This window comes from Sciurus carolinensis, chromosome 9 (genome assembly GCF_902686445.1).
Source record: "Sciurus carolinensis chromosome 9, mSciCar1.2, whole genome shotgun sequence".
Taxonomy (NCBI): Eukaryota; Metazoa; Chordata; class Mammalia; order Rodentia; family Sciuridae; genus Sciurus; species Sciurus carolinensis.
In genome coordinates, this window is record NC_062221.1 from 91,574,540 (window position 1) to 91,599,473 (window position 24,934).

The 24,934-nt window shown below is 35.6% G+C and overlaps 1 protein-coding gene across 1 annotated transcript in view; it reads left to right on the forward strand.

Annotated features, from left to right (window-relative positions):
- Positions 1-24,578, forward strand: part of Zbtb11 (zinc finger and BTB domain containing 11) — a 31,676-nt gene extending 7,098 nt beyond the window's left edge. Inside the window, exons 2-11 of the mRNA XM_047565424.1 lie at positions 2,223-2,458; positions 3,181-3,412; positions 12,796-13,640; positions 13,884-14,060; positions 16,045-16,290; positions 18,087-18,231; positions 19,156-19,273; positions 21,376-21,534; positions 21,643-21,818; positions 22,382-24,578. Of these exons, the coding sequence (XP_047421380.1) occupies positions 2,223-2,458; positions 3,181-3,412; positions 12,796-13,640; positions 13,884-14,060; positions 16,045-16,290; positions 18,087-18,231; positions 19,156-19,273; positions 21,376-21,534; positions 21,643-21,818; positions 22,382-22,899 (2,852 nt within the window). The 3' untranslated portion in view covers positions 22,900-24,578. The remainder of the gene's footprint in view (positions 1-2,222; positions 2,459-3,180; positions 3,413-12,795; positions 13,641-13,883; positions 14,061-16,044; positions 16,291-18,086; positions 18,232-19,155; positions 19,274-21,375; positions 21,535-21,642; positions 21,819-22,381) is intronic.
- Positions 24,579-24,934: the final 356 nt, after the last annotated feature.

Genomic DNA, 24,934 nt, shown 5'->3' on the forward strand with positions numbered 1-24,934 from the left:
CATGTGCCACTATACCCGGCTCAATGAACGCTGTGTGTGTGTGTGTGTGTGTGTGTGTGTGTGTGTGCGTATTAAAGCCAGGCCTTAAGCTTGCTAAGTAAGCACTCTACCACTGGGCTGTGTTTCAGCCCTTTTTATTGTATTTTTAATTAATTTATTTTTTTAATTAACTTTATTTTAGATTGAACCCAGGTGTGCTCTACCACAGAGCTACATCCCCAGCCTTTTTTTTTTTTTTTTAGTTGTAGATGGACACAATACCTTTATTTATTTTTATGCAGTGCTGAGGATCAAACCCAGAACCTCACACATGCTAGGTAAGCGCTCTGCTACTGAGCTGTACTTCCAGCTCCATCCCCAGTCCCTTTTATTTTTTATTTTGAGGTAGGGTTTCACTGAGTTGCTGAGGGTCTCACTAAATTGATGAGTGAGATTGGCCTCAAAACTTGGGACTCTCTTGCCTCTGCCTCCCAAGTTGCTGGGGTTATAGGCATATACCCCTGAGTCTAGGGGTTTTTTTAAATTTTGAGACAGGGTCTTCCTAAGTTACCTGACTGGCCTCCAATTTGTGATTCTTCTGCCTAAGCCTCCTGAGTAACTGGGATAACAGACATGAGCCACCATACCTGGTGTTCACTGAATGAATACTTTTTTAATGTGGGGCATAACATAGCTTAGGAAATTCTGTTTGAATACTATTCGAAGGCTCAAAGTGTAAGGAATTTGGCATAATTCGACATAATAAAGCTGTTCAGACTGTGCTGTATGCCTCTGTATCATATTAGCTGAAACTAAATCTTTTATTTGCATTTATTTGGAGTATAAGGGATAGGTACCTGCCACAAGGTTGTACAAACATGTTCCTATGTAAGTATCATAACTACTAGCTCTGCCATTTACTCAATATGACTTTGAACAAGTTGCATACCTGTTTGGGCTTCGTCCTCTTCAGTAGGATGGGAATTAATTGTTCCTGCCTTATAAGGATGATGGATTTGTGTCTGTGTTATGTATATAAAGTCTTCCCTGCCTGCCCCCTTATCTCTACCCAAGCATTCTGAGCTCGAAGTTGAAATTCAGAGTAGTCTTTTTGTCAGTTTCTTGTGTATTATCAACTTTTGTTATTTATGCTGCTGTTATTTCATATAGCCCTAAAACCTCATAACTCAAAAAAAAAAGATTTCTCTTGCATTTGTATTATGTTTCGTTTGTAGTCCTGTTGCAGGCTGCAGATCGACGCCTCACCCTTGTCTGTCTGTGATACAGGTTAAGGAACAGCATCCGACCGGGACATTCTGTTTTTTGAGAAAGGGGACAAAATACAGGGCAGTGATGAGAAATACTAAGTGCCTCTTAAAACTTCTGTTCAAATATGGCACAAATCACATCCCTTCATAATCCACTGACCAAAACAAATTGCATGGTCAAATCTGATGTCAGTGGGATGGAGAAGTATTATGCCTTGAGCTGCATTAAATTATTTGTAGGTCAAAACAGTTGAATATTTCACATATAGTCAGGTAGTGCTTTTACAACAGGGATAAATTCTGTGAGAAATGAGAAATTCATTGTTAGGCAATTTCATGGTTCTATGGATGGTTGTATGAACATTGTAGAATACACTTATGAATCTAGATGGTATATCCTACATACCTAGGCCATATTATAATCTTATTTGTTTATGTGAACCTAAGTTGACTGAAACCTTTTTCTAAAATTTGGTACTAGGATTGAGCCTAGCAATGTTTAATGAGCCACATCCCTATCCCTTTCTATTTTTTATTTTGAGATAGGATCTTGCTAAGTTGCCTAGGGCCTCACTAAGTTGCTGAAGCTGGCCTTGAACTTGTGATCCTCATTCTTCAGCCTTCTTGAAGTCATTGGGATTACAGGCATGCACCACTATGCAGTTTATGACTGTAGTTTTCATTGCATATCCATTTGTAATGCACATGGAGTCGAGTATGGCTATGTAATCATCTTATGGTGGGGGGCGTGAATAACTAGAAATAAACTACAAACCTCGTGGAAAGAGACTATCATTTATATCCTTTTATTTTTGAAAAAAAAAATGTCATCTAAAGAACTCCACATTCTTTATGGACATGAGTGTGTGTACACATCTGCAGTTGAACATACATTAGTATATACAAATAATGATATATTCTTCAATTTTCAAATAAAACAGTATTAAATTTGACTTATTTTTATTGTTACTGTAGGTATATTAAAGCAAGTCAAAGATTACATTAAACAGTGTAGCAAATGCCAGGAGAAACTAGATCGCTCCAGGCCAATATCAGATGCTTCAGAAATGTTGGAAGAATTGGGACTAGACCTTGAATCTGGAGAAGAAAGTAATGAATCAGAAGATGACCTGAGCAACTTTACTTCACCTCCAACTACAGCCTCTAAGTCTTCAAAAAAGAAACCGGTATCCAAACATGAACTTGTATTTGTAAGTGGTACTTTCCATTCTATTTTAACATTTTTAACTGATGTGTTACTATTTGCAGTCTTGGTGAATTGTATTTTTTAAACCACTGACACTACTTGACAGTTGGAACTGATGTTGAAAATTTAAACAGATCTTTATGTATGAGGTAAAGGTAATTGAATAAGACAGAATGGGTTATGTACTGTGTTGTTATATAAGCTAAAAGTATATAGTATTGCCTCTTCATTCATTATAAATATTCTTGTTATTCTCCAGAATGAACTTAGTATCCAATTGATTTGTTGTTAATTCCCTTACTTCCCTTACTTTGTAATGATAATATTGGTACAGGTAGACAGAATACTTTTTTGGAGCAGTCTCTGGGTCATGCAGCAAGGTAAAAATTAATCTGGCTTGGTTTTCGTTGTTTTTTTGCCTCATGAGTGTTATAAATCACCAACTTTCTGATAAGTAAGAAGAGGTAGCAAGAAGTGAGATACACCTTCTTGCTAGGTCAAGTAGCATTAACATAGTAGAAAATAGTGACACCTTTTTATTTAAATACATAGGTAACAGAGAAAGAATAGAAGCTTATTTTTTTCTTATCTGTTAAAAGGGTAAAAAGTACAAATGATTTCCCTGGGGTGGGGAGCTAACCCAGGGGGCTTGTGCACATTAGGCAAGCACACTACCTCTGAGCTATATTTTCATAATACACCTCCTATATCATCTTATTTTGTCAGGTTGACACCAAAGGAGTAGTAAAACGATCTTCTCCAAAACATTGCCAGGCTGTCTTGAAACAACTGAATGAACAGAGACTATCCAATCAGTTCTGCGATGTTACTTTGTTAATTGAAGGAGAAGAGTACAAAGCTCATAAATCTGTTTTGTCAGCTAATAGCGAATATTTTCGAGATCTTTTTATTGAAAAAGGCGCTGTTTCAAGTCATGAAGCTGTGGTGGATCTTTCTGGTAAGAATTTTATAATACCTTGCTTTTCATTAATAAGTACATTCCAGAAGAGGGATGTGTGTGTGTATATGTGTCTTCCAAATACAGGATTTGTGCTAAAGTAGAGGCCTATTTATAGAAGCAGACCCAACTCAACTGAACAGTTCCTTCTTAGTAAGGGTTTTAAAATAGAATTAGGGGAAAAGCTGTCATTTCTGATCACTGTTTCTTAGACAGTTGTACTAGAATTATTATTTCTGGGACTTCAACTGTTAAAAACAGTTTGAGTATAAATCCATACTTCCATCAGTATTATTATATTAAATAAATATGTTGCCTATTTATATATTATTGAGTGGGACATGTGATTGTACATAGAATATGTCTGTAAGTCTATGTTTTGCTTTTTAAGATTGATCATTAGGGGTTGGGGTTTTGGCTCAGTGGTAGAGCACTTGCCTAGCATGTGTGAGGCCCTGGGTTGGATCCTCAGCACCACATAAAAAAAAAAAAATTAATAATATAAAGGTATTGTGTCCATCTACAACAAAAAAAAAAAAAATTTTTTTTTTTTAAAGATTAATCGTTAGGCCAGGCACAGAAGTGCACACATGTAGTCCAAGTCACATGGAGGCTGAGGTAGGAGCATTTCAAGGTCAAGGCCAGCCTCAGCAACTTAATGAAACACTGTCTAAAAATAAAAAAGGGCATGAGATGTAGCTCAGTGGTAGAGTACTCCTGGATTCAGTCCCCAAAAGATTAATCATCAGAATCATTAGGTTAAACTGAAAAATAAAATTCCAGGTAACATTTTTATGGGTATTATTACAATTATTAATATTATTATTATTATTATTATAAGTTCTTTCTTTTGGCCTCATTAGAATTTATATATTGGCTTATGAGTCAATAAATGACTATTTAGGAAGAATTAAAACAGGTAACCTCATTTATACAATTTATCATAATATAAACTTGTTATAATTTTTGTGTTACTGGTATCACTATTTTTGCCTTACATTTTTTAAATCTCCTCTAGGAAAACCAATATAAACCTTTTCTCCTAGTAGTAGAGTTATGATTGCACAAAGCAGAAGTTTTCTGTAAAGCATTTACACTGTGCAAGCAACTGACTTAAGCTCAAGATTATATTCTAGATTGGGTGTCCTCCCTTCCCCAGGGTTTGGTGACTCAAAGGGGAAAAATACACCTTTCACTCAGCCATCTGAATAATTTAGTATTGTTTCCAAGCATACTTTTATATATTGTTCAGCTGTTATAATGTAAGCCAATAGCAAGTGAATTAGATGCTATTTAAAAGATATATTATCTATTTAATAAAGATTAAGTAGAATGTAAAACATATACAGTATGTTTATCTGTTTTTTAATGTACTTCAAACTAGTTAATATATTTGAATTTGTCGCTATTTTATGTTCTTTCCCACTCAAGAACATAAAGATATTTTTACATATTGTCTCTTTAAAGTTTTATAGTTTTTCTTTCACATATAACATTTAATCTATTTGGAATACACTCTTGTCTTTGTGATATTTAAGTGTTCAATTTAATCACTTGTCTGAGAACCATTGAGTGAAAACTTGATCCTCTACCATTCATTAGTCATGCACATTGTACTACAAAACATTTTTGTATTTGGGAATAATTCTAATCTGTTCTGTTCTATTGGTTGCCTCTTCCTACGCTATTATCATTTGGTCTTAATTACATTAGGTATGTAATAGTAAGGAAAGTCTTCCAACTTTTTCTTTTTTTTTTTTTTTTTTTTGTACTGGGGATTAAATCCAGATGCACTTTATCACTGAATCACATTCCCAGCCCTTTTATTTTTATTTTATTAAAATCAATTTTTAAAGACTGCATTTTGATTTATTGTACACAAACGGGGTACAACTTTTCATTTCTATGGTTGTACACAATGTAGATTCACACCATTCATAGGTGTAATACTGTCAGTTTTGTTCTACTATCTTTCTGTCCCCCACCCCCTCCCATCCCATTTTTCTCTACATCATCCAAAGTTCTTTCATTTTTCTCTTCCCCCCACCACCCTCCGTGTTATATAGTGTCATGTACGTATCAGAGAAAACACTCAGCCTTTGGTTTTTTGGAGTTGGCCTATTAAACTTAGCATATTTTCCAGCTTCATCCATTTACCAGAAAATGCCATAATTTTATTCTTTATGTCCAAGTAATATTCCATTGTGTATATATACCACAGTTTCTTTATCCATTCATCAGTTGAAGGGCTTCTAGGTTGGTTCCACAGTCTAGCTATTGTGAATTGAGCTACTATGAACATTGATGTGGCTGCATCACTGTAGTATGTCCTTTGTAGTAAGTTCTTTGGGTATAAACCAAGGAGTGGGATAGTTGGGTCAAATGGTGGGTCCATTCCAAGTTTTTTGAGGAATCACCATACTGCTTTCCAGAGTGGCTGCCCCAATTTGCAACTTCACCAGCAATGTATGAGTGTACCTTTTTCACCACATCCACACCAACACTTACTATTGCTTGTGTTCTTGATAATAGGCATTCTAATTGGAGTTAGATGAAATCTTAGGGTGGTTTTAATTTGCATTTCTCTAATTACCAGGGATGATTGAGCACTTTTTCATATATTTGTTGATCACCTGTATATCCTCTTCTGTAAAATGTCTGCCTATTTCCTTAACCAATTTATTGATTGGTTTCTTTGTATTTAGGGTGTAAAGTTTTTTATGTTCTTTTTAAACTCTGGAGATAAGTATTTTGGGTATAAAGTTTTTTATGTTCTTTATAGACTCTGGAGATAAGTGCTCTGTCTGAAGTGTGTGTGGAAAAGATTTTCTCCCACTCTGTAGACTCTCTTTTCACATTATTGATTGTTTCCTCTGCTGAAAAAATGCATTTTAGTTTGAATCTGTCCTATTTATTGATTCTTGCTTTTATTTCTTGTGCTATGGGGTTTTGTTAATGAACTCTGGTCCTAAGCCAATGTGATAGAGTCAGGCCTACTTTTTCTTCTATGTGGTGAAGGGTCTCATGACTAATTCCTAGATCCTTGATCCTTTTTGAGTTGTTAGTACAGGGTGAGAGGTAGGGGTTTAGTTTCATTCTGTTGTGTATGGATTTCCAGTTTTCCCAGCACCATTTGTTGAAGAGGCTATCTTTTCTCCATGGTAAGTTTTTGGCACCTCTGTCTAGTATGAGGTTACTGTACTTATGTGGGTATGTCTCCATGTCTTCTATTCTGTACCATTGATCTACCTGTCTATTTTGGTGCCAGTACCATGCTGCTTATGTTACTATTGCTCTATAATAGAGTTTAAGGTCTGGTATTATGATACCTCCTGCTTCACTCTTCCTGCCCAGGATTGCTTTGGCTCTTCTGGGTCTTTTGTTCTTCCAGATGAATTTCATGATTGCTTTTTTCTATTTCTATGAGATATGTCATAGGGATTTTAATTGGAATTGCATTAAATCTGTATAGCACCTTTGGAAGTATGGCCATTTTGATATTAATTCTGCCTATCCAAAAAGATGGGAGACTTTTTCATCTTCTAAGGTCTTCTTCAATTTCTTTCTTTAATATTCTGTAGTATTCATTCTAGAGATCTTTCACCTCTTTAGTTAGATTGATTGCAAGTTTTTTTTAGGCTATTATGAAAGGAGTTGTTTTCCTCATTTCCCTTTCAGATGTTTTATTGCTTATGTATAAAAATGCTTTAGATTTATGCCTGTTGATTTTATAACCTGCTATTTTGCTGAATTCATTTATGAGGGCTAGAGGTTTTCTGGTGGAGTTTTTTGGATAATCTAAATAGAGAATCATGTTATCAGCAAATAGTGACAGCTTGAGTTCCTCTTTTGGAATTCATATCCCTTTAATTTCTTTAGTCTGTCTAATTGCTGAGGCTAGTATTTCAAGGACAATATTGAATAGAAGTGGTGAAAGAGGGCATTCCTGTCTTGTTCCAGTTTTTAAAGGTAATGCTTTCAGTTTTTCTCCATTAAGAATGATGCTGGCCGTGGGCTTAGCATAAATAGCCTTTACAATGTTGAGGTATTTTCCTACTGTCCTTATTTTTTTCTAGTGTTTTGAGCATGAAGGAGTGTTGTATTTTGTCAAATGCTTTCTCTGCATCAATTGAAATAGCCATGTGATTCTTAACATTAAGTCTATTGATGTGATGAATTACATTTATTGATTTCCGGATGTTGAACCAACCTTACATTCTAAGGATGAACCCCACTTGATTGTGGTGTGCTATCTTCTTAATATGTTTTTGGATGCAGTTTACCAGGATTTTGTTAAGGATTTTTGCATCTATATTCATCAGAGATGTCAGTCTAAAATTTTTTCCTTGATGTGTCTTTGTTGGTTTGTGTATGAGGGTGATACTAGCTTCATAGAATGAGTTTGAAAGGGTTCCCTCCTTTTCTGTTTCCAGGAATACTTTGAGAAGTAATGGAATGAGTTCTTCTTTGAAGGTCTTGTAGAACGCAGCTGAGAATCTGTCTGGTCCTGGGCTTTTCTTAGTTGGTAGGCTTTTGATGGCTTCTTCTATTTCATTGCTTGAAATTGATCTGTTTAAATTGTGTATGTCCTCCTGGTTCAGTTTGGGAGGATCATATGTCTCTAGAAATTTGTTGATGTCTTCGGTATTTTCTATTTTGTTGGAGTGTAGATTTTCAGAGTAGCTTCTCATTATGTTATATATTTCTGTGGTGTCTGTTGTGATATTTCCTTTCTCATCACCAATTGTAGTAGTTTGAGTTTTCTCTCTCCTTCTCTTTGTTAGTATGGCTAAGGGTTTGTCTATTTTGTTTACTTTCTCAAAGAACCAACTTTCTGTCAATTTTTTGAGTTGCTTCTTTTGTTTCAATTTCATTGATTTCATCTCTGATTTTAATTATTTCCTGTCTTCTACTACTTTTGGTGAGGTTTCATTCTCCTTAGGGCTTTGAGCAGTAATGTTATATCATTTAGTTGTTGACTTTTTATTCTTTTCTTAAATGCGCTCCATGAAAGGAATTTTCCTCTTGGTACTGCTTTCATAGTGTCCCAGAGATTTTGATATGTTGTATCATCATTCTCATTTACCTCTAAGAATTTTTTTATCTCCTCCCTGATATTTTCTGTTATCCATGCTTCATTCAATAGCATATTATTTAGTCTCCAGGTGTTGGAGTAACATCTGTTTTTTATTTTGTCATTGATTTCTAATTTCATTCCATTATGATCTGACAGAACACAAGGTAGTATCTCTATTTTTTTGCATTTACTAAGGGCTGATTTGTGGCATAACTTATGGTCTGTTTTTGAGAAGGTTCCATGTGCTGCTGAGAAGAAAGTGAATTTGCTCATTGATGGATGGAATATTTTATATATGTCTGTTAAGTCTAGGTTATTGATTGTGTTATTGAGTTCTATGGTTTCTTTGTTTAGTTTTTGTTTGTAAGATCTATCCAGTGGCGACAGTGGTATGTTGAAGTCACCCAGAATTATTGTGTTGTGGTCTATTTGATTCCTGGAATTGAGAAGGATTTGTTTGCTGTACAGGGATGCATCATTGTTTGGGGCATAAATATTTACTATCGTTATGTCTTCCTGATTTATGGTTCCCTTAAGCAGTATGAAATGTCCTTCTTTTTCCCTTCTGACTAACTTTGGCTTGAAGTCCACTTTATCTGATATAAGGATGGAGACCCCCGCTTTTTTACCAAGTCCATGTGCATGGTAGGTTTTTTCCAATCCTTTTACCTTTATTCTGTGGATATCTTTTTCTATGAGATGAGTCTCTTGAAGGCAGAATATTGTTGAGTCTTTCTTTTAATCCAATTTGCCAGCCTGTATCTTTTGATTGATGAGTTTAGGCCGTTAACGTTCAGGGTTATTATTGAGATATGATTTGTATGCCCAGTCATTTGGGATTATTTTTTGGTTTTTAACTTGGCTTGGTTTCTCCTTTGAATGACTTTTCCTTTAAGGTAGTACCTCCCTTTGCTGACCTACATTGTTGTTTTTCATTTCCTCTTCCTGGAATATTTTGCTGAGAATGTTCTGTAGTGCAGGCTATTTATAAATTCTTTTAACTTTTGTTTATCATGGAAGAATTTTATTTCATCTTCAAATCTGAAGGTTAGTTTTGCTGGGTATAGGATTTTTGGTTGGCAACCATGTTCTTTCAGATCTTGAAATATGTTGTGCCAGGCCCTTCTAGCTTTTAGAGTCTGGGCTGAGAAGTCTGCTGGTAAATGTATTGGTTTCCCCCTATATGTAATCTGATGCTTTTCTCTTGTGGCCTTCAAAATCCTATCTTTATTTTGTATGTGAGGCATTTTCATTATAATGTGCCTTGGTGTGGATCTGTTGTGATTTTGTGCATTTGGTGTTCTGTAAGCCTCTCGTATTTGTTTTTCCATTTCATTCTTCAGGTTTGGGAAATTTTCTGAAATTATTTCTTTTAATCGGTTGTTCATTCCTTGGATTTGTATCTCTGCGCCTTCCTCAATCCTGACAACTCTTAAATTTCGTCTTTTCATGATGTTCCCTAGTTCTTGGAGGTTCCGTTCATGATTTCTTACCATCTTCTCTATTTGGGCAACTTTATTTTCAGGATTAAATATTTTGTCTTCGTTGTCGAGTTTCTGTCTTCCAAGTGATCTACTCTGTTGGTGATGCTTTCCATTGAGTTTTTTATTTGGTTTATTGTTTCTTTCATTTCAAGGATTTCCTTTTTTTTTTTTTTTTTTTTTGGAGAAACTCTCTGTTGAAATGATCTTTTGCTTCCTGCAGTTGCTCTTTCTGTTGCTTATTGGAGTGAGCATTCATTGCCTGCATTTTCTCTCTTATCTCATCCTTCGCTTCACGAATCATTTTAATTATGTATATTCTGAACTCCTTCTCCGACATTTCTTCTACCATGCTGTCACTGGATTCTGTTAATATAGAATCTAGGTTTGTTTGGATCATTTTCTTCCATTGTTTTTTCATGTTGTTCATTTATCTTCCCCTCTAGCAGTGCAGATCTGGGGTATTGTTGTTTCCCCCCTATAGGCTTTAGTGACCCTATAGGTTTCCAAAACCTTTTCCTTAAGGGGGAGATCAATATTAACAGCGCCCAGTACAGACAATATTCCCCTATAAAGACGTTAACAGTATGGTCATAATAAACATGAGTCACTTATTATCTATAGTATAACAAGTAGATTTGCAATAAGGTCTGCAGTTTCTAATGGAGGACAAAGAGGATGGGGAGGGGTATAAGATGTAACTGTTAGTGGAATAAGAAAAGTGTATATAGAAGTTCTAGATGGTAGAAAGTGTGAAAGTGTAATCAAAAGAAGTTGGTTGTTAGCATGAGAAAAGGGAGAAAGAGACTCTGAGGAAACAGGTAAACAAAAGGAAAATAAAGCGAGAAAAGTAAAGAAATAAAAACTTAAAAATTTTCAAAAAGGAGAAAAAAAAATCTACACTATAATAGTCATGTACTATTCAAGCCTCCCAGTCTTCAGTAGCCTGATGGTTGAGAGGTACCTGACAATGAGCTTTCAGTCTCCAGCAGGCATCTCAGGATGGGATTTGCCCCACCTAAAGATGGGATCTGCTGCTTCCAGGATAATCCCAGATGGCCGCTTTGGTTTTCAAATGTGTTGACAAATTGGGACCTGCAGCTAGGGGTGTGGTTGTGGTCAGCTGGAAGTTCTGGAGGCAGTGTGTGTCAGTCTGGTTGAGGAGTCCTGGTGGCAGGGAGCAGTCAATCACTCTGGGGGTCCTGGAGGCAGGGAGTGATCTGTTGGGCTGAGGAGTTCTCAAGACGGGGCTCAGTCAGTCTGGCCAGGGGTCCTATAGGTTCTAGCTGTTGTCTCAAAATGGTGGCAGCCATGAGTAACTAAACCTGCAGGTACTGTGACAGTGGGCTTCCAGGCAAGTTCCAGTCTGTGGTCGGTCTGCTGGGTGCTATCAGAGGATCCTCAGGTGAACCTCAGACGTTGGGTGATGGGTAGGTGAAAGGCAGGTGATGGACAGACAATAAGCAGGCAAAGGGCGGATGATAGACACCAGTCAGTGAGCAGTCTGCACTCAAAAAGTAGTCATAGGCTGACAGACTGCAGGTAAACGCAGTAGACAAATGGGGTAAACAACAGGAGATCGATAAGCAGCAAAACTGCCTCACTGAGAAACAGATATCCTCTGCTTGAAACCCAAGTTATGGAGTGACAAGGAACACAGCCCCGCTCTAGTCCGCCATCTTGGATCTCCAAGCCCTTTTTATTTTTAATTTTGAGCCAGGGTCTTTCTTAAGTTTCTAAGACTGTCCTCAAATTTGTGATCCTCTTAACCTCAGCTTTCCAAATTGCTGGGATTACAAGCATGTGCCACAGTGTCTTGCTTCCCACCTGTTTTGTTCAGGTGGATCTTAACTATATTCGAACTTGTGATCCTCCTGCCTCAGCCTCCTAAGCTTCTGGGATTACATATAGGTGTGTGCCATCAAGCCCAGCTTATCTAGGTTTTTAAATCATGAGATCGTTAAGAATTTAAAAGGACTTTTGAAAGTGAATCCTTAACCACATTATCCTATATGCTTCATGTATATAACTATTATTTCATTTCTTAGAACCAGTATAAGTAAACTATAGCCCATGGGCCAAAATCCTTTTCCCTTTTCATAAAAAAAAGTCGTATTGGAACACAGTGTTCATATGCTTTCCAGCTACAGTGTCAGGGCTGAGCATTTGTAACAGACACCATGGCACCTTATGACCTACAATATTTATTTGATTCTTTCAGAACATTTTTTGCTAACTCCTGCCTGCCTTAGATCTTGGCTTTTATTTTTATTTATTTTTTTTATCTTGAGACAGGGGTCTTGCTGACCTTGAATTTGTGATCCTCCTATCTCAGCCTCCTTCACCTGGGATTATAGAGTATACCACCATGCCCAACATCAAATGTTTCTATATGGACTACTATTATTAACACATACAGCTATTCTTATGTAAGGTTAGGGGACAGGTTGGTTGAACCCTGCCTAATCATCTACCTACCTCTCCTCCCCTTTTTTTACCCTCCATTCCTCAACAGCCATTTCTTGAGAGAAATTTGAGTAACCCCCAAAGTTCTAAGGCGTACAGTTTGAAAATGACTGTCTTATTGCATGTCTTGAGGTAGTAAGTCTATTTTCTACATTAGGTGTTGAGAGACTTGGCTCGTAGAAGTGAGTTAGTCTAGGTTTAATAAACCAGATTAGGAAAGTATATCCAGGGGTAATTAATTGCAGAACAAATGTCCATAATTACCTTTCATTGTATTTTATCATAATTCTGTATTATTTTTATAGAATGGTTTAGTGATGATTGGCTTTTTTGTCCCCTACCTTTCTCGTTTCATATAGGTTTTTGTAAAGCAAGCTTCCTTCCTTTGCTGGAATTTGCCTATACTTCTGTACTAAGTTTTGACTTCTGTAGCATGGCTGATGTGGCCATTTTAGCTCGTCATCTTTTCATGTCAGAAGTTTTAGAAATTTGTGAAAGTGTACATAAACTAATGGAAGAAAAGCAGTTAACAGTATATAAGAAGGGTGAAGTACAGACAGTTGCATCTACCCAGGACTTATCAGAACACGGTGGAGGCATAGCACCTCCAGTGGCTAGCAGTGAAGGAACCACAACAACTTTATCTAATGAACTTGGGGATTGTGAAATAGTTCTACTGGTAAATGGAGACTTGCCAGAAGCTGAGCAGAATGGAGGGCTAGGACGACAGCCTGAGCCTCAGGTTTCTTCAGCAGCTGAATCTGCTCTGTCATCTGTAGGATGTATAACTGATTCCCATCCTCAAATGGAGTCTGTTGATTTAGTAACAAAAAACAACCAGTCAGAACTAGAAACTTCAAACATCAGAGAAGATGGCATAGTTTCTAATTTTCATCTTAAAATTTCAAAAGAGAATATAATCGGTAATTCTCAAGAGAACAGTGATATGGGAAATGATACATCAGTTGAAGAAATCTGTATTGAAGACATTTCAAAACATAGGCAGAACTTGGGCCAACCTTTGAAGGATCAGGAAAATCTAGTTACACCAACAGAAAAGACAGACCCTGGACCTGATGATGATACTTACAGAAGCAGGCTTCGGCAGCGTTCTGTTAATGAAGGGGGGTATGTCCGACTTCACAAAGGCATGGAGAAAAAGCATCAGAAACGGAAAACCATTCCCAAGTCAGCGGTTCAACAGGTATGATGTAAAAAAGGTTGTCCTTTGTAGTGTTAGCTTTAAGTTGAAATCGTTCTTATAGTTTAAAATTTAAAATAATTTGTGAAGGGAGATAGGTATATGACAGCAATTTAATGTTTGAAATATCAATATTAATTAGATAATGTGAATTTGAAATATTTTGATTGGAAATTTATAACGTCTCTTGACTTTAGAAACCAAAACATGTATATTTACTTAGATTATTTTCTATTCCTTAACCAGGTAGCCCAGAAATTAGTTCAAAGAGGGAAAAAGATGAAACAGCCAAAAAGGGACTCTAAGGAGAATGCTGAAGAAGTGTCCCATAAATGCGGGGAATGCGGAATGGTTTTTCAGAGACGGTATGCCTTTATAATGCACACACTGAAACATGAGAGAGCTAGAGATTACAAATGTCCAGTAAGTATCTGAAAAGCTAACCAAAGATGGCTCTAACCTCATAAATAGAATCCTCTTTACTTAATGCTTGGCTATTATTCCTACACTGGTATTCTCTGTATGTCTATCTCTTAAATTGCCAAGGGTCATCATCTGATTCATATATATATATCATTTACTTCCCTTCCTTCCCTGCCCCCCCCCAATATTCAGTGATTCACCTCTGCTTCTAAAGTTTAAGGGATTCATCAAGACAATAGTGAAAGAAGATCCCAGGATGAAGCTGTGTACCAAACATAGGGAACAACCAGCTCAGGTTGAAATAGGACATAATGCTTTGACAGATTTCTAGTCAAGGCGGTGATGTGTTTTATGGTGAATTTTTTTTTTTCTTGTTCTTTTATTTTTGGTACTGGGAATTGAACAGAGGCACTTTACCACTGAACCATATCCCCAGTCTTTTTTATTTTTTATTTTGTGATGGGATCTTGCTAAGTTGTTTGGGACCTTGCTTAGTTGCTGAAACTGGTCTTGAACTTACCTAAGCTCCCAAGCTGCTGAGATTACAGGCATGCATCACCATGCCAGGCTGATGATGTGTTTTAAATCTCCTCTCAGGAGATAATTGGAGGAAGAGTTTGGTGGTGAATTAGTAGTAAATACAAAGAAATAAGGGGTGGGGTTGTAGCTTAGTGTTAGAGTGCTTTCCTAACATGCAGGAGACCCTGGGTTCAATCCCCAGTGTAGGAAAAGGAAAAAGAAAGGAAGGAAGGAAAGATCATAGTGAATCATATAGCCCAACTTCAATAACATTTATCTCCTGATAAAATAATCTCGATAGATAAAATTATAAGCTCATTAGGTATAATTGATTTAACGTGATATAACTGTGTTGCTGAATGTAGGGAAATGGAAATAATGCACATACATGGAGAAATGAAGGAGAGAATTCAGTTTCAATTATTAGTGTTACTTAAGCTGCAAAATAAGCATTAAGAGAGAATGAGGGAAAAAGTTAACTCTAGAAGCAAAATGTGATGGAGATCATGAGTCAGGAGACCAGTTTTATTTATATTTTAAGAAAAAAAGTTTTAAGCTGGGCATGGTAGTGCGTGCCTGTAATCCCAGTGACTTGCAGGGCTGAAGCAGGAGGATTGCAAGCTGGAGGCCAGCCTCAACAACTTAGCAAGAAGATCCTGTCTCAAAATAAAACATAAAAAGGGCTGGTTATGTAGCTCAGTGGTAAAGTACCCATGGATTCATCCCTAGTACAAGAAAAAAAAGTTTGGGATTGGGAGTGTTGTTCAGTGGTAGAGTGCTTGCCGAGGCTGTGCAAGGCTCTGGGTTCTCTTCCAATCCACACCCTTGCACCTAAAACAGTTTTGTAATCCCAGCTACTTAGGAGGCTGAGGCAGTAGGATTGCAAGTTTGAGGCCAGGCTCAGCCAACATGATGAGACCCTGTCTGAAAATAAAAAGACCTGTACCTCTGTGATAATGTGCCCCTGGATTTAATCCTAACCCTGTGCTTCCAATAAAAGAAAAAGTTTCACAGATGGTAAGCCTATATAACTTCGATTTTTACAAAAACAAAAACTTTCATGAATCCCCCGCAATACAAGATAAAATTCAAGGACCATCACTGTCTTAACCTTTCCACTTTTTCCAACCTCTGTTTCTGTTCCACTTAAAACCATTGCTATTCATTCATTCATATAGTGATAATATTCCATCTGTCTATATCCTATTACATTAAGACCCAACTTAAGCCCAGTCTTTCCTCATTTGCTCTGTTTGTTCCCTTTTCTTAAATGCTGAACTTTTAAAGATATAAATCCCAGAGTAGGGCCTTCTTTTTAATCTGGTACCTAGCATATTGTCTTTTGCATAGTATTATGTATTTATAATTTAACAACTATAATCAGAAAAAGGAAGCTGAAATAAGTTGTTTAATATTTTTAAATGGAAATATATTTAGACAGAATTTCGTCTACTCTTTATTTTAGTTATGTAAAAAACAGTTCCAGTATAGTGCCTCATTGCGAGCACACCTTATTCGACATACCAGAAAGGATGCACCGGCATCATCCTCATCCAATTCCACATCTAATGAAGCATCAGGAACATCATCTGAGAAGGGCAGAACCAAACGAGAATTTATTTGTTCTATATGTGGAAGAACATTACCTAAATTATATTCTCTCCGAATACATATGTTAAAGCACACAGGTGTAAAACCGCATGCTTGCCAGGTAAAGCCATGACATTTATTTTGTTATTTAAAGAATATTGGAAATTAACTATGGTGATGAAGCTGGTCATTGTGTATTCTAGAGTTACCCAGACTCTTGTAAAATGTCAGGGAAATGTTTATCTTCCTAGGTTGCCAAGATTAATTACCTGTTGTATTTTTTAACTTGTTCTTTAAAGTTGTAATTTGAAAGAAATCTATTTAAGATGTTTGTGAAATGTATTAGGATCTGGAGGATCTGCTGATGAGATTAGCCAATTCAATCATACTTAGCCCTCAGTAGGACTAACCTGGACTAGAAAGGAACTGATGGCTTAAACAAATCTTGTTTAGAAAAAGTTCTACCCAAGCTCTTTAGTCCTCTCTGTTGCTGAGGACTGAGGGTAACTCACTACCAAAATGTAACTCCTAGATAAAAGAATCCTATTATTAGCCGGCTTTTGCCATTTGGAACAGTGAAAAGTTTCTAGTAGCACTTGTTACCTTTCAGATAAACATGGCCCATTATTTTTTATTATTAAATGATTTTGAACCATTAAGATTTTCATGATTTTTTTCTTAAGCTTTTTATCATATGAATGCAGAGTACAAGAAAATGAGATGAACAGCTGGGCATGGTGGTGTACTCCTCTAATCCCAGCGACTTGTGAGGCTGAGCCAGGAGCATCAAAAGTTCAAACCAGACTAAGCAATTTGGCAAGACCATGTCTCAAAATAAAAATTAAAAGAAAAAAGGACTTGGGGTGTAGCTCAGTGTAAAGCACCTATGGGATCTATGCCTGGTACCAAAAAAAAAAAAAAAGAAAGAAAGAAAATGAAAATAAAAAAGAAAATGAAATGAATCCTCATGTACCTATCAACATACTTTATTATCACCTCATTGTCAACTCTTTTTTATTCATACAGCCACTCATTGTTCTTCCTGCTATCCCAGTTACTTTGAAGCCAAATTCTAAGAATCATTTACAAATTTAAATATCAAGTATTAGTTGGGCCTCTGGTCTTCCCTTGTATCACTACTCAAAATGTGTGATCCATGGAAAAAAGGTACAGAACTAGAAAGTAAAGCATGTAGAAATGTATAGCTATTTGACATTGTTTTGACATTTTTATTGTGTTGGGCAAAGAAAAAATTGGTTCTTCATCACCAGAAAAAAAAGGCACTATTTTATTTGCTATAGAAGGAAATGAATATAGTGCTCTTTTGTTGTTGTTATTTTTGCTTATTTGGTTTTTTTTGTACCAGAAATTGAACCCAGGGGTGCTTAGCCACTGAGCCACATCTCCAGCCCTCTTTATATTTTTTTATTTAGAGACTGGGTCTCGCTAAGTTGCTTTAGGGCCTTGCTAAGTTGATGAGGCTAACGTCAAACTCACAATCCTCCTGCCTCACTCTCCCAAATTGGTGGGATTAAAGATGTGTGCCACTACATCCCCAGTGAATGTATTGTTGTTAATTAAACTTCCATGTTTTTCTTAAATTTAATATATACTGTTTACCAATCTTATAGGGATAACACAAAGATTGTTTTGTGCTTTTCTAAGCTCTCCAGTGGTCACACGGATTTAAGAAAGATAGCATCAATATTTGTTAAGTACTGAATCAGAAAAGAGCTGTACTAGCTAATAATCCTTGGCATTTGAGATTTCAACTTTCACTTTGTCATTTTGCTTATATTTTTAATTAAATTAAGATTTGATTACATTGTTTTAGATTAGTTCTTATTCTGTCCTTATTCTTTAGAAACAACACCTATCTCTCTTTTTGTTTTACTGACATGAACACTCCTATATTAGGTCTGTGGAAAGACTTTTATCTATAAACATGGTCTGAAATTACACCAGAGTCTCCATCAATCACAAAAGCAATTCCAGTGTGAACTATGTGTTAAGTCATTTGTTACCAAACGGAGTCTTCAGGAACATATGAGTATTCACACAGGTAATGAGAAATTTTTATTAACATTGTTACATTTTATATGCTTTAATTTGCTATTATACCGATTGTGCCTCAATTGTACCAGAAATTACATTGAGATACTGATGGTTATATATGTGCAGTTTTTTAAAAATTAATCACAGTAAAGTTAAAAAGATTTTCTTCAGTCTACTTATAAACTATCTTTTTTTCCTGTGGTATTGAAAAATGTTTTCATTATCTTTTTTTAAAAACTATCTTAAAAGGTATAAAAATGTTCATTGTTTTAGTGTAAGAAAAATGTGCATTTAGTGTCAGATCATTAGATCCCGAGATCCAAAGAAATGGTCATGCTTTTAAAAATCTCAATGATAAGCAGTTGTAAATGTCAATATGGTAAATGGCTTATAATGTTATTAGAATTTCTAGTCCACACATACTTACTTTCAGATGCTTTAAAGTAGGAATGTGGGAATGGCCAATGAAGAACTGAAGAACTTGTATTCAACTCTATTGTTGTTATGCAAGCATAGCCCATAGATTATGGAAGCATATCACCTTGTTTAAATAACAGCCTTTGATAATAGTCATACACCACACACAACAATTTTTCAAACAACTACACAAGTGGTCCCATAAAATTATATTGCCTTATGACATCATAGCCACCTTAGCACATGTAAGTATACTCAGTGATGTTGACCAAATAAAGAAATTGTGTAAGGTACATTTTTCAGAATGTATCCTTTCACTAAGCAATACATGACGGTTTTATAGATTTGAGAAGAAATAGAGATTTTAACAAGCTTTGTTGTTAGAGAATTCTTGCCAGATGTTAAGGGTTCCATGTCCCCTTAATAAAACAACTTCTGAAATATGACATATACAGAGTTCTGTTGAAAGAAGATCTGATTGTTATATATGTGGCATGGTTTTTATTTTTTATAGGAGAGTCCAAGTACTTTTGCTCAGTTTGTGGAAAGTCTTTTCACAGGGGCTCTGGACTCAGCAAGCACTTAAAGAAACACCAACCAAAGCCTGAGGTTCGAGGCTATCATTGTACTCAGTAAGTATTTAATATGTGAAACAATTAATTTTATTATATTTTTTATTTGGTTTGTTTGAAAGCTGTTTTCAAAAGAAAATAGTCAAAGATAATATCAGACTGTAATTTCAGTTTACCCTTGATTTTAATCAGTCTAACAGTTTCACTGACCACTCATTTTAGAGCTTTTTATATGAACTACCTGGGGGTGAGACAGTAGGAAAGAAAAGTCCATGGCCAGCTGGAGTTCCTTTCTAGACAGTTCCTCTGAAGTGCTGAACATTCTGCTAGTTTCTCCTTCCTTCCCACTCTTTTTCTTTCTCCCTCTCTTTTCATTTTCCAAAGCTTGCTGATAATCTCTCTCTCTCAATAATCGAAGTTAAATTCATATAAATTAATCATTTAAAGTATACAATTTAGGGGAAGTTTAGTACATTACAATATTGTACAAACATTACCACTAAATTCCAGAATTCCTATAATATTTAGCCAAAAAGTTTACAACTCTGCCTTACCTTTCACTTCCTGTTTGTATACCAAGTTCAGGCTAGAGGTCTTTTTTGAACATGTGCTCAACCCTAAGTAAGCATATGGGCTTCTGGATACCCAGAATAGGTGAGAGATTTTCAAAGTTCATATTCCTGAAAACACCTCATTCCATGCTTTCAATTTGTTCATTTCAATGTTTTCAAGAAACTACCCACTCCCATCCTTTAATAATAGGAAAGTTACAATAAATGAAGACAAGGACTCCTTCAGAAAACTACCGGATAGGTAAAGGCAACCACAATAAATCCCTCTAGCAGCAGAATTGCAAGTTCAAGGCCAGCGTGGGCAACTTGGCAAGACCCTGTCTCAAGAAAAAAAAAAAAAAAAAAAAAGACTGAAGCTATAACTCTAGTATAGAGTGCTTGCCTAGCATGTATGAAGCACTGTGTTCAATCCCTAATACAAAAAAAAAAGTACCTTCAGTCACAGTAACCTATATTGAAATGCAGGCTGTTGTTGTCAAGGATATTGCTAAGCTTTGAGGAGCAGGGACAGGACAGGGTAAGTTGAAAATGTCATGAATCTTATAAGATTCAACAGTATTTTTTTTCTTGATTAAACATTTGATAGTTTCTCTCTTTTGCTGGGGATAGAATCCAGTAGTGCTCAACTACTGAGCCACATTCCTAGTGCCACCTTTAAACATTTTTTTTTTAATTTTGAGACAAGGTATGCCTTGAATTTGCAGTGCTCCTGCCTCAGCTTCCAAAGTAGTTGGCATTATAAGTGCATACCACTATGCCCAGCTACTTCTGATTAATTTCTAGAGATCCCAGTAAAGTTGATTCTGATTGTCAGTTTATCCACAGCTTTTCTGGAGGGATGGGCTTTTGGCGTTTCCTACTTTGCTGTATTTTAATTGCACTCTAATTAGTCTTATTTTAATTTTAAAAGAAAGGTAGTTTATTATCAATATGTTTTTCATTATAGTGAAAAAAGAAATCATCCAAAACTGGTTGAATGAAGGGTAAAACCTAGAAGTCTCAGAAGTTTAATGCAAACTGGTTTCAGATAGATTAGTATTTGATTTCTTTTAGGCTCCAAATGGATAAGACAGGGACAATGGTTTGAGTGTCATATCCTCAACTTCCACATTGTCAAGCTCCTTTTCTGGTAATTCCAAAAAAGCCCTGAGGTTCACTGTTATTAGATCAAATTAAGTCATTCAGAAATCTCGCAATCACCATGACCAAGGGAATGCTATGCTCTGGTTTACCTAGGCCTGAATATTGCCATCCCTAGGGTCAGGGGTGAAGCCTACCTTCAACACATGGACAAAGAATGAAAGTGGTGAAGGGAATGTAAAAGGGGGGAACAGAAGCAGAAGGAGGAGAGAGACAATAAATTCCTTTTTAATAACCTTTGAGAACTTTGTGTGATTCTTAAACTTCTGTGGTGCTTTAGAAATAAAAGAATTGTAACTATGCACTCTTGATAAAAAACTGGAAAATTGGGGAATTCTTTTATGCTATAGTTATTTTGTAGAGTTCTTAAACCTAAGAATATACTGAATTTGTGGAAACTTGTTTTAAAAGATTAAGGTGATCCAATTGGGTAATTAAACTTTATTGCAGGTGTGAGAAAAGTTTCTTTGAAGCAAGAGATCTTCGCCAGCATATGAATAAACATCTTGGTGTAAAACCATTCCAGTGCCAATTTTGTGATAAGTGTTATAGTTGGAAGAAAGATTGGTATTCCCATGTGAAGTCTCATTCTGTCACTGAACCTTACAGGTGGGTAAATTCAAAAAAGATCTGAAATTAATTAAGAAATATGTATTTAGATTTTTAGGGCTTCCACTGCTTTGGAAAAAACAATTTAGGTCTTTTCCCTTATTTTAGGTGTAATATATGTGGCAAAGAATTTTATGAAAAAGCTTTATTCAGAAGACATGTAAAGAAAGCCACCCATGGGAAGAAAGGGAGAGCAAAGCAAAACCTGGAACGAATATGTGAACAATGTGGAAGAAAATTCACTCAGCTGAGAGAGTATAGGAGACACATGAACAACCATGAAGGTAACTATACATGGTACTATATACATCAAAATAGAGTAAGAGCCAATCCAGTAGTGATTCTTCCTATCTTTGAAAATTTATGCAAGTGACAGGTGATCATGCCCCGAGAATATAATTATTTAAAGGCTGCTTCCTTATTGTAGGATTATAGAATTGTTGCAAAACAATAAATGAGATTTTGCACAGAATCTCAGGTTTTTTCCTAGTAACTTGTATGCATGAAAACATCTTCAGTGAGATTATAGTGTAGAATCATGCTTATTCTAAGGAAAACCATTAGGTGATAAATAAAAGATTGCCATAGATGCCTGTAATTCCATCTCCTAAGGATGCTGAGGGAGGAGGATTATAAATTTGGGGCTACCCTCAGTCATTTAGGGAGACCCTATCTCAAAATTAAAGAAAAAAGAAAGAAAAGCATTGGGGATACAACTCAGTGGTAGTTCAAGGTCAAAGGCTTATAGACTACTGTATTTTTTTAAAAAATTATTTTCCAGTCAATTTTCATATTTACTAGCCCCTCACCAACACCAAACATACCCGTTTTGTTTGTTTGTTACTAGGAGTTAAGCCATTTGAATGCTTAACATGCGGAGTAGCTTGGGCTGATGCCCGATCTCTGAAACGCCATGTCCGAACACATACTGGTGAACGGCCATATGTCTGTCCTGTGTGTAGTGAAGCCTACATAGATGCTCGAACACTTCGTAAACATATGACTAAATTCCACCGAGACTATGTGCCTTGCAAAATTATGCTGGAAAAAGACACACTTCAGTTTCATAACCAAGGAACTCAAGTGGAACATGCTGTTAGCATCTTAACCGCAGACATGCAGGAACAAGAAAGCAGTGGTCCTCAAGAACTTGAGACTGTGGTGGTGACAGGAGAAACCATGGAAGTTCTTGAAGCTGTTGCAGCTACTGAAGAGTGTCCATCAGTATCTACGCTTTCTGACCAAAGTATTATGCAAGTGGTTAATTATGTATTGGCCCAACAGCAAGGACAGAAGCTATCTGAAGTTGCAGAAGCTATTCAAACTGTTGAAGTAGAGGTGGCACATATTTCAGAAGCAGAATGAATATAGTAATGACAAAAAAGAAGAGACATCATATTTATACTGAACTCACAGAACATTTGTTTACAATTTCATGTGACTATCCACTTAGAGTTTATATATGTCAAGGCTCTGGGCTGTTGGTGACATTTCTAAACTCTAGCCACTGAGTTCTGTAGAAAAGTCCATTTACTGTAAAGAAATTGAAAACAAATCTATATGATGGTAATAGTTTATCATGGTATGCCCTTTATGAATTAATGTTTGTAAACAACTGTACTAAATTTAAAGCTGTACAGTATCATTTGTATTTTGACATTATTTTATTATATATTCTGAGTTTAAAAGGCTGCACCAATTACCTTTTCTTCTGTTTTATTCTCAACATATAGAGGTTCTGTGATTTCAGTTGCCCTGTTTGTGAATTAAAAAGCAAATTCTAATATAAAGCATTTCAGTAGGATGCATAGGTGTATTACATTTTTAAAATGCTTTAAGATCTGTGATTCTTACTATTTATTTTAACCCCACATCAGGGGTTCTTTACTCTGTTTTAAAGCACTATTAATGAGTTACATGTTGTAATCAAGTTTGCACAATATATTTAACAATATGGGAAACCCATAAATAAATAGCTAATTTTAATATGCCATTAAAATGCATGAGATGCCTTTTAAAGCCTTACTGTTCTATCTCTTCAAGGCAGGTAATTGACAATAAGAAAAGAATACCGTTATAAAATTGTTGATGGGCAATTTCTCCTTGATAATGTAGGAACATAAATAAAGACCAAAAAAAACCCACATTCTTTTATTGAAGAATGAACAAGTTACGTTTCATGTTTTCAACTTTTGCATCATGTTTAATTGTTTTACTTTGTTGAAAAACTGAAGTTGAGAAATAAGACAGCAATATAGACATCTACAGTCGTCCTGTGGATATCTCATAATTGTCCAGTAATTTCCAAATATTGAAAATTCTTCAGTGCAGCCCTCTTCATAGTATACTACTTGAAGAAATTAATGGATTATGGTCCTACCAAATTGTTGAAAATATTTTGAAAAGTTACCTCAACACTAAATTAATACATGTGTTTGATTTTTGAATTCTTGCCTCTTTAAGCTGTCCAACTTTCTGATTTTCAAAATAACCATGGGGAAATGCCACATTTCTCTCTAGGAAACTACCATTCAAACTATAATTGTTAAAATGAAGCTTTTAGGTATTAGAAGCTGTTATAAGGTATAAAATTAAGATATAAGCAAATTATATGTAAATCATTCCTAAAGCACAAGAAAAGAATGTGCCTTGATGTACATATATTATTCAGATGCTTATTTCAGTTTACTTTAAAAATGGCTTTATGGATAAAGAATAAATGTGATAGCTGTGCATGCATTATACTTAGATATGTAATATTTGCATTTGCAAATTTCCTGTTGTTTTGGTAGTTGTGTGGCTGACTTTCAGTTTTAAGAAGTGAATCAACATACAGCCCATACGTTATAATGGCTGCTTGTTTACCGTATCTTTCAGTTAGTGAAAAAGTATTTCAATCTATTAAAATTTGGAATTGTGTCTTTTATGTTCCATTTTCACCATTGTTAATTAGATTTAGTTAATTGTATAAGATAATTAATGTATGTCATAAATATGTAAATAAAAGATGTTGAATCTTGCTTAAAAGCATAAGGTTTGGAGTTGAACTTGTCACTATTTCTAATCCTTAAATCATAGTATTATTTAATATGTTTAGTTAAAGGTTAAGGGAATCAAATGCATTAAAAAATAATTAGGAACATTAATATTAAAACTTGTTACTCTTAAATATAATCTTACCGTAAAATTAAATGTAGTGCAAATAACCATCGACTTCGGATAATTTAACTTTTTAGAATTATTCCATGTGAAAAAATATATCAAGAACTTTCCAAAAATTCAGGAGTTTTAATGTTACTATGTGGGAAATTCTTTCTTTGTAGAAACACAAAGTATTTTGTTGTCATCAGATGACTTAAAGAAACATGGCTCATGATCAAATCAGTGTTCTGATTTTTTT